The following is a 10,490-nucleotide window of genomic DNA, read 5'->3' on the forward strand; positions in this document are numbered from 1 at the left end:
ATTCAAAATTGCAATTTTGAATCCAAAAACAAAGTCTAAGATCTAAAATCACACCAACTCATTTACTCTTCATAATTTAGCTTTCTCAATTATTCATGAAATATTCTTCATAACTTGAGACAAAAGTTTATAATTAATCAAAAATCAAGAAAATCAAGAATTTCATAATTATAACCATAAATACACCAATAATTTATTATTTATTTATTTTAGTTATCAAGAAAAAATCTTTGGTTTTACACTACCGCATTAGAAATCATGTGTAGGTTGTGTTCACTCAATTCAGACCTTATAGATGTGTATGAGCATGTTGCAAATGCTAGGAACTTGCTTTTGAATCTTGCGTTTTTGACAAAAAAAAATGATTTTATTAGTTGTGAAAATCTGATACAATTTGTGGATCATTTATGCTTTTATAAAAAACCAGCTAAGTGTCATAATCCAACAATTCAGATTCTCACTAAACAAAAAAAAATGAAGATCACATTTGTAAGGTTGGATTCATAAAAAAAAAGATAAAAAATAAAAAATGCTAGGCAGTTGTACCTCTTATCATATGTTATATTCAATTTGCACTAAATTTTAAAACGTCTCTATCACGTTTAGGGGTCACAATTTTGACCCGCAGTTAAAACTAGTCAGTCATGCCCATTGTGAGCTCCAGGTCCACAAGGAACCCAATTCGATACATTTGGTAACAAAGTTTTCAACATAATGGTTGTTGGATTTGGACGCAAGCCGGCACCGAATTTGGATCTGAGATTTGTTGGATCCGTCACCAAAGTATCTGGATCTTTAATCGAATCCGGTTTTGACCCGAGACGTGGACGGTTTGGCTTCTTTTATACTTGTCCTCAGAATCAGCTCGGACTGTCGTAGTTAGATCACTGTCCTGGCAGCCTAAAACTACGTGGGTTTACCAGTGAGATTTCTGACGGGCAGGGTTCCTTTACATGCATGGGCTCCGATTAAAGGAGAGACCAAGCCTTGGGAGTTGGGTTATTGAAGTAGGGTCGAAGGGTTAGATGGGAAAATTGAATGCTGCCGCCCCCACACACCAGTGCTTCGTCGGCCGTTTAAAAACACGCTATTTTGGATGTTCCCTCCCTCATCCTTTCATCGTGTTCCCAAAACGTTTCTCTTCCCGTCTTTCTTCTTCTTCTTCTTATACCATATCATGGCGAGCAATCACACAGGAAGCGGAGTTCATCCGAAGACCGGGAAGACGACGGAGGTGATGATCGAGGTCGAGGCCGACGACACGATGAGCCGGCGGTCCATGAACTTCCGATCCGACTGTGACGACGTCAACAGCCACCGTCTGCTGAGAGGTGGCAGGCCGCCCTACACCAACGACTTCTCCACCGGGGAGATGGAGACCCTCACCGCCGTCTGCGACACCTTCTTGCCTTCCCTCGACTTCGACGCCCACAAGCAAAGAGTGGCGCCTGAGTCGGGCGTAGGGGAGGAGTCACTCAGGAGGTTCTACGCTACTTCAGCGTCCATGGCCGCGGCTCCTGAGCATGTAAGATGGTGTTTCTTTTGATTGGGAGGTTGTGAAGTCGAATCAGGTGATATGCCAAAATACAAATTTTTTCTCCAATGGTAGCAGGAAAATCAAAACCATATCCCCATCCAATTATAATCGAATGTGGTTTTTGGCTTACCAGATGCAACTAAACAAAATCGAATTCGCACGAATAACGGATAAAATCCATTTCATTGACATCCTTATACCACCACAACACAAGACGCTGAAAGCCAGTCCATTCTTCTCTCTTTTTATTTTCTCTTATGCGCTCTCATGCTTCCGTTACTTTAATACTTTAAAGGTAAAGTCCAGTGATCGATTCTTAGAAAGATATTGAGACAACACTTGTCTCTCTCATCGTTCCCCCCCTTACTGCCCACCTGTGTCACGGCGATAGTTATAGCGACACGTAAAACAAAACGCCGTTATCGGCGCTTGTGACATGCACGCGTCGTGTTTTGAAAGTCGAAGGAGTTGAGATAAAAAAGCAGAGATCACGTGACGGCCATGCTGTCATGCAATTCCCTGTGTCAAATATAGGGATGGCAGTAGGTCGGGGTGGGTGCAGGAATAAGGTCTTTATTTTATCTTAGTTTCGTTTCAAAATAGTAACCTCTATTCTCAGTCCATCTTCATGACTGATACTTTGGACCTCCACCCCCACTTTGTCCTCGTCCCCATCTTCATTTTTTTTCTTGCATCTCATCATTTTTGTTCGATAGAAAGAAAAGAAAGAGAGGTTGAACCATCAAGAGAGTCAGGTTGCCATGTGAAGCAGTGCAAAAAGCCTAGAGTCGTGACCCAAAGAAGGAGAGAGAAAATTGGGATTAAGAATATGTATATATGAGTTATATGTAAAGGTATTTTAGTCATTTTATTAACAAGAATATAAGGCATTCTTGAGAGAAATAGAGGGTAAAAGCCAATAGAGGGTAAAAGCACATGAAATAGCACAAAACACATCAGCTGAAAAGGAAAACTTCTAATGTATTGTTATTCACGAATTCACTTTTTCTCTCTCTCACTACACACTTAAACATGAAGAAGTTTCACTATTTAAAGAAGGCAAAACCTTTACATAAAAATAGAAAACTTGAGCTAAAAGTTAGGAAAGAAATCATACGTACACAACTTTTGAGATTCTACTAACAAAAAGTAAATCTCTATAAAACTAAGAAACTGAAAATAAGTGAGCTTTTAGTGCTCTTCAAGTCAAACGTGAGCATTGGATGCCCTACCCACTTCCTTTTACCTTGAGGACCAAGTACTACATGGGCTTTGGATTCTCTTGCCCACGACCTTGAGCAACAATCCCTGCCTGCACGGGTTTTTATTTTCACCTCCATTCCTCGTTCATTTTCTGTTTCATGTCCTCCATTCCAGCCCCAAACAAGATGGGTTTGAACGGATCTCCGCTTCTCTCCGGTCTACTGTCATTTCTAATCAAATAGCCATAGATCGCTCAAATAAAAGTGCCTGGATAGGTACCAAGGGGATCCAAAGAGCAACTAGGTGTACCGGCTATGTGACACAGTCAATCACATGACAGCATTTCATACCAGGCCTGCAATCTGTCGCTGCTGTGAGCCCCAATACAACACTGTCATGTGATTGGCTAGCGTCACAACTCTGCTAGGTGCTCGGACCGATTACTGGATATGTCATATTGTTCTGACTCAGCTTCTTCCTGGAATTCTCCTTGTTTTGTTTCCATCTCTCATTTGTTCTCCCGCTGCATGTATGTGCTGGCCAGATGGCGGGTTTTCTCTCGCAGAGAATGAAGCATGCACTGTTGGGGTTGCTCCGTTTGGGACTGTGGCTTCTATCCACGTGGTTCGGCACCTTCATACTCTGCGGTTGGTTGAGCATCAAATGCAAGTTCCCGTATTTCCAGAGGTTCTCCGAGATCAAGCTTCAGAAACGTGAGGACATCCTCCGGTCGTGGTCCTCCAGCTCCTTCACTATCTTGCGGCAGCTCTTCAACGGCTTGAAGTACCTTACTCTCCTCACTTTCTTCACGCAGGTATAAGCTTCCCCAATCACACACGATTCGTATACTGCCCTTCGTGTCTGTCAATCTACTAACCATGCAAAGGATATATATCCTCATTTCAATGTACTTTAGGATACGTATCGCTTACGAGTCTGAGCAAAAGCGAAACCTGAAAACCCTTAGGTTTCTTCTTGTAAAATGCGTTCTTCATACATACTTGTTGTAAATTGGAATGAAGAAGGCATCTCGAAGCAAAAGATGACATCGTGACCTCCAAGATGATGTGCTAAAAGAAGACGCACAAGGACTTGCTGCCACGCGAAATGTTGTGACAGCTTTTTCCATTTTTTTAACCCAAACAAGCCCCATTCTTTTTGTTTCTCTAACCATTCCATAACAAACTGAACTTTCCTACCGCAGGAAATGGTGGGCTTGATATTTAGGTGTTCGACTAGGTCGCCCAAGAGTTACTAATTTTTTTTTTCTTGACTAATCAGGGATAAACTTGCTCAATGAGTTCATTGACCTGAAAGTCTACGCCACCTACGAGCGAGTACACCCGACTTCGGACGTTGGGTTCCAGCCTCGTGACATCTGTTAACTTGTTAAAAGGCTGCGAATCAAGACAATCGAGACGTGGTTGTGTGATCAGGGACAGGTATGGCCACCTTCTTAACGGAGGAGGCAGCCACTACGTGGTTAATTAGAAAGTGTTCCGTCCCGATCATTGAGTCTGTCCTCTTGCAAACCGCCCTTATCAGATGAGCCTCGTGCCATCTTTAAGGGGTCATTTGTCACATGAAAATGGGGGTTTACGTGAAACAAACATGCTAATTCTATTTTTTTAGGGCACACAGTCATCATGGGTTTCTTTTTTAGGTTGATCATGCGTTTATTGCATAAATCTCCCCTATGAATCGATTTAAGTATGCATTTGGGATGGCCTTCAATGGGATGCTTTTTCTTATATGGTGACAATGAAACAAACTAGTCATGGCATTTACCAGCTCGCCACGTGTACAACATTTGAGAATGGGAAAAATGAGAAGATTGCATCCTCATTTTACCTTTTTCACATTAAAGAAAACGAAAGTATTTCATAAAACTCTCTCTCTCTCTCTCTCTCTCTCTCTCTCTCTCTCTCTCTCTCTGTTGATTCAGATCAACCCGCCGACCAACCGGACTGGTTCCCTGCCGTCCGGTATTTCAGCGACACACCCAAAACGATTCTTACCACCGGATTTCTTGGCAAGGAGAGCTGGTTCCCTGCTGTCGGTAGTGGTGGAGCCGTACAGGACATTTCTCAGTCAGAGGGTGGTGAAAAAATGGCTGCATTTCTATTTTTTTTGTTTTTAGTTTTTTTTACATTCCGGCCATCCATTGGCTGAAAAATGGTTGGGGTGGTGAAGGGCGCTACCATCCCAGCCATTTTCAGGCCGGTGGCATTCTCCAGGCAGGCCTGAACCGAGAGAGAGAGAGAGAGAGTGAGAAAGAGATTTCTGAAAAACTTGTTATTTCAATGTAAAAAAGGTTCTCAAAAGTTGTACTTGGCGAGGTGGTCTCCCTGGAACCGCTCTCTGAATCAAACAACCCTTAAATATTTCAACCAAGAAATGATCGCTTTTGAATCACCTACCACAACCAACTTCCATCCTTGGAATGAGGCCGAGCTAAGCACGGCCTTGGGATTTATGGGGGACCTAGCTGACATCTTCAAATTAATTAAAGTGCTTCATAAAAATGATTTTTGATTGCGAGTCGAACACTTATACTTATAGGTAGTATTACTATCTTTAAATTTCGCATATTAAATCACCAATCTCTTTTATATCACTCACAAAATTGCCACAACCAACTTCCATCCTTAGAATGAAGCCAAGCCCGGTATGGGCTTGGGATTTATGCGGATCTCAGTGACATCTTCACATTCATTAAAGTACTTTACTGAAACGATCTTTTGATTGCTAGTACATGCCTTGGGATTTATGCGGATCTCAGTGACATCTTCACATTCATTAAAGTACTTTACTGAAACGAACTTTTGATTGCTAGTACATCTTTAAATGCCTACATGCTTCGCTTAGACTGAATCTCATCGGATTCATCCTACATTCAATCATAGACGTTCAACCAATGGCGCTATGATACATTCTCACCTGGATATGGGCTAATCTTAACTGTTAGATGCATCACTTAGACGATTAAGATTAATATATATCCTTTGACATCATATATCAGAAGATAAGATTCCTTTTGTGGTCTCTGGCACCTTTTGACACCAGGATTGTCAAGATGCCAATTCTTTCTCATATTTAAGACTAATTTACAAAAAAGCTTACTAACTTATAAGCTATTTACAAGTTGCCATATCATTTTAGGTGCATTCAACCGATCAACCCGATTACTTTATCTTGAAATTCAATGCTTAATTATAAAACAGAGTTATCGGAAGCTTCTTAGGTAGGTGAGTTGAAAATTTGCTTCAAAAGCGTGACACTCCTCGTTTCCGAAGCTTAATGAGAACCACTATTCCCCAACGCTTCTTTTATGTTTTTCACATGTTTCATTTATTTTTCTTATATATTCTCTTACTCAACTTTTCATTTTTTTTATGTTTTCTCTCTCTTCTCTCACTTTCATGTGCTTTCCCTAAATTTGGTAGTCATCATTTTTAAATTTTGTTAAAAAAATAATTCTTACACTAAATTTAATATTAATCATTTTTATTTTATTTTCATTCAATTCATATATATATTATTCTTCGCTTCCCGCTTCTTATACATTTTAAAATGCTTCGCTTCTCGCTTCTATTTTATGTATATTTTTTCACTTTCGCTTCTTAGTTTGGAAACCTTGATATAAAATATATTTTTTTTAAACTTAATAGGGTGTGATCATAGTAGCACTAATGCACCGGATCTCATCAAAACTTGCTTGGTCGAGTGTAGAACTCGGATGAATAAATCCTTGCGAAGTTCTTGTGTTTCACCCCTAAAAAAATACATCAAAAAAAAAAGTAAACCCTTTGTTTTACTAAAAATTGTCAATCAAATGATTTTAAGACCAAGCATGTCTTTGAAACATAAATTATACTGAAATGTAGTGAGTTCTTTTGGGAATAACCCATAAGTTAAGGGGTTTTTCACAAATTACTTGAAAAAGTGCTAGTATATATATATATATATATATATATATATATATATATAGAGAGAGAGAGAGAGAGAGAGAGAGAGAGAGAGAGAGAGAGCCTTTAAGGGGCGTTTATTGCACCCCGTTTAATGCTACTCAAAATAGAAAGTGTTGGGGTCCATTTCACATAGAGGGAGGAAATTAACAGCCCTGCTGAAAAGTGGGTGCTGGCCCACCATTTCCAGATAAACCCATTGGTTCCATGTGAAAATGCATGACGAAGCTGTTTCCCAAGCTGCTGTGTGTTTTCCACGAAAGGGTGAACCCAACCACGGGTCCAATGAAATAGCTTCACCTTAAGCGTCCAAAGTTGGAAATTTGGGTGGGAATATTATTCCTTTCTGTATGTACCTATATTCCACGGATTGGGACAAGGTGCAATCACATTGCACAAACTCAGTCTGTCGCTGCACCTGATCCTCCTCCATACAGCCTCTCAGAGTAGGGCCCAACATCAGATGGTGGGTGATCATGTGCAGCGGAGCATTGCTTATATGCATTGTGATTGCACCTGATCTGACCTCGTATTCCTCCATGCTTTGTATTAGATCAGTGGTGGCCTGTGTCCATAAAATGATGGTTTTACCAATGACGATTTGATGCAACCGAGTGATTAGTAGTTGTGAACTTGTAACGTTAAAGGTGAGTGTGGCACACCTACCGGCAGAGTGATGAGAGCAGATAATCTGCTCGGAAAGTTTCACATTAAGGCTTTGTTTGGGAGCCGGTGTTCTAGAGGAGATAAGAAGGGTGATGAGTAAAGGAGAAAAAAGTAATGAGATAGATGTAATTGAAGTGAAAAGATGAGAGACCATCTCTATTCTCATCTCTCAAATTCAAACTACAAAATAGCAGCATCAGAATTGAGGTCAGGTATGACGTGATTGTATGCTTTGAGTGTGCAGCTGTATCAGATATCAGATCACTCACTGCTGACTGGTGGGTAGATGAAACTCAATTTTTGAGTCTTCATCTCTCCTCCCGTTTCTTCGGCTGCCAACTAGGAGAACGTTGCAAGTTCAAATCCCAGTGGTGCGTTGAATAATAATTGGTGGGGTCGGACTAACCTCGGCTTGCCTTAGGAAAAAAAAAATCAAACGGGCACGAATATCTGCTAGAAGCCACGTTCGATTCTCTGAAACCGTCTCGTTTGACGAGCTAAAAGTTATTTTTTGTTTCTTAAAACGCCTGGCTGTTGTGATTTATTTGGTTATGACTTGTTGATTGAATTGGGAGAGGGTGGATGCACCAGGTGGACCATAACAATGGGAACCCGTCGTGGGAGGCCATCGGGTACTGCGGACCCGACCCGGATTTCTCTACCCGAAAGAAACAAGCAGGTCAGGACGACGACGACGGTTGTTCGTACGGCCCTCTGCATGGTTCCATCATCGAGCTGGACGACGACGCAGAAGATCGAGTCCTCGCCGAGACCCTGAGAAACTCGGGTTTCTCCGTCACCATCAACCACCGGAAGAAGAACCGCGACACGAAGAAGAAAGACCGTGCCGAAGACGGACCCGCGCTCACCATCCAGTGCGACGCGGTCGTCGTCGGCTCAGGCTCGGGCGGCGGCGTGGCAGCCGGCGAGATAGCCAAGGCCGGCTTCAAGGTGATCGTGCTCGAGAAGGGGAGGTACTACGCCAGGAAGAAGCTGTCGTTGCTTGAGGGGCCGACGATGGATCAGATGTACGAAGGGGGTGGGCTTCTGGCAACCGACGATCTTGGGGTTCTCGTCCTGGCCGGCTCCACCGTCGGAGGCGGCTCTGCCATCAACTGGTCGGCTTCCATCCGAACGCCGGACCACGTCCGCGAGGAATGGAGCGAGAAGAACGGGCTCGAGTTGTTCGGAAGCAGCACGTACAACGAGGCCCTCGACAAGGTGTGCGATCGCATGGGCGTGCAGGGTAAGCTAGTCTGTCCAGAAGAGGAGAGCTTGAGTAACTCAGTGTTGAGAAGAGGGTGCCTGGAAATGGGGTACCCGGTGGCCAATATCCCGAGAAACTCCCCAGCCGACCACCCTTGTGGGTGGTGCTGCTTCGGGTGCAAGGACGGCAAGAAGAAGGGAACGCAAGAGACGTGGCTGGTCGACGTAATAAAATCCGGCGATGGTGTTATCATCTCCGGTGCGAAGGCATTGAAGGTGGTCACCAAGAAGAGGAAGAACCGGGCGAGAAGAACGGCGGTGGGAGTTCTCTTCGAGAAAACGAACAAAGATAAGGACGTCGTCTACTCGATCCAGTCGAAGGTGACGATCATCGCGTGCGGCGCGCTGGGCACGCCGGTGCTGCTGAGGAAGAGCGGCCTGAGGAACCCGGAGATCGGACGGAACCTGCACCTCCATCCGGTGCAGATGGCATGGGGATACTTCCCAGGGACGGAGAACAACAAGAAGAGCTTCGAAGGCGGCATCATGACGGCGATGTCGTCCGTCGCAGGGAACTTCGACACCTCCGGCTACGGTGCAGTCATCCAAACTCCTGCATTGCACCCGGGGATGTTCTCCGTGATCATGCCGTGGATCTCCGGGCTTGATATGAAGGAGAGGATGAGTCGATACTCTCGAACGGCGCACTTGTTCGCGCTCGTTCGCGACAGAGGATCAGGAGCAGTGGATCTGCCGAAGTCGCTTCGTTATCATATGGCCCAGGAAGACGAAGAGAATTTGGGGAACGGGTTGGAGAAAATCCTGAGGATACTGGCCGCCGCAGGGGCGGAGGAGGTCGGCACCCATCACTCGGGTGGGGATAGGATCAACGTAAAGAAGGCGAGCTACAACGAGTTCGAGAGGTTTGTGAAGAGGGTTAGAGGGAGGGGAGTGAGGAAGCTGTCGACGCCCTTGTGCTCGGCTCACCAGATGGGGAGTTGCAGGATGGGGGTGAGCTCCAAGGAATCGGTGGTGGACGAGAAGGGGGAGAGCTGGGAAGTCGAGGGCTTGTACCTGGCCGACTCTAGCGTGCTTCCGGGTGCAGTGGGGGTTAACCCCATGGTCACTATCATGGCTGTTGCTTACTGCACGGCCAAGGGTGTGGTGGACGTGCTCGAAAGGAAGACCACAAGGGGTAGTTGAGAGAGATCCCTATCGTCGTACCCAGTACCACATTCTGGTAAGTCTTGTTTCTTCTTATCAAATCTAACCTGTAAACGCATTCAACATGGTCGAATTGATAGGAATGGAGCCTTCGATACACTTATACAGGGTTAAATTTAATAAAAAAGTAATCGCAACGCTGAGATCGAGATTGGGTGGTGGGTACGACTAAGTCTGGTAAACGAGACATGGACATGTTTGGGCTCGGCTCGTTAACAATGTGTTTACGTTTTGCCAAGCCGAGTTCGAGCTCCGCTCGTCGAGACCAACACGAGATTGCTTGTGTAAAATAAACTATGTTAATTATTACATAGAATATATACATAAACAATGATGTTTATGTATTACACTTACAATTATATGTAGGGGTGTCAACTGGTTGGGTTTAGTTCGGATTCAGGTAGAACCAGATTTGGACCAGATTTTCAGATATGGTATCCGGTCTGGACTCCGGTCTATTATGGTCTACTATAAGAGAAATCATATACTTATTATTATTACATTGAAAATTTGTGGGTCTTAATCAAAACTCAGGCCGGGGCTCCGATCTAGCATAAAATTTCACAAACTATACCTGGGTCCATGTATTAATGAGACCTTCGGGTCTGGACCCCGGTCTTAATCGGGTCTTCTTATTTGTCACCATACTCGGATTTTATAGGGTTTGGTCTGGGTAAACCCGATCC

General features: G+C 43.9%; 1 protein-coding gene across 1 annotated transcript; it reads left to right on the forward strand.

Annotated features, from left to right (window-relative positions):
• The first annotated feature begins 1,372 nt into the window (after positions 1-1,372).
• On the forward strand, positions 1,373-9,783 carry LOC149813424 (Long-chain fatty alcohol dehydrogenase family protein). The gene is made up of 3 exons (XM_089991123.1): positions 1,373-1,525; positions 3,285-3,554; positions 7,966-9,783. Exons 1-3 carry the CDS (start codon positions 1,373-1,375, stop codon positions 9,781-9,783), a joined length of 2,241 nt encoding a protein of 746 aa, XP_089847249.1.
• The last annotated feature ends 707 nt before the right edge of the window (positions 9,784-10,490 follow it).

The sequence above is a fragment of the Nuphar pumila genome, chromosome 16, assembly GCF_984573655.1.
Source record: "Nuphar pumila chromosome 16, dmNupPumi1.hap1.1, whole genome shotgun sequence".
NCBI classification, from domain to species: Eukaryota; Viridiplantae; Streptophyta; class Magnoliopsida; order Nymphaeales; family Nymphaeaceae; genus Nuphar; species Nuphar pumila.

Bases quoted from the DNA above. Each gene is read 5' to 3' on its own strand.
- LOC149813424 (XM_089991123.1), top strand. From the start codon at position 1,373: ATGGAGACCCTCACCGCCGTCTGCGACACCTTCTTGCCTTCCCTCGAC. The intron at 1,526-3,284 runs GTAAGATGGTGT...TGTGCTGGCCAG, and splicing joins TGGCCGCGGCTCCTGAGCAT to ATGGCGGGTTTTCTCTCGCA. The intron at 3,555-7,965 runs GTATAAGCTTCC...TGGATGCACCAG, and splicing joins TCCTCACTTTCTTCACGCAG to GTGGACCATAACAATGGGAA.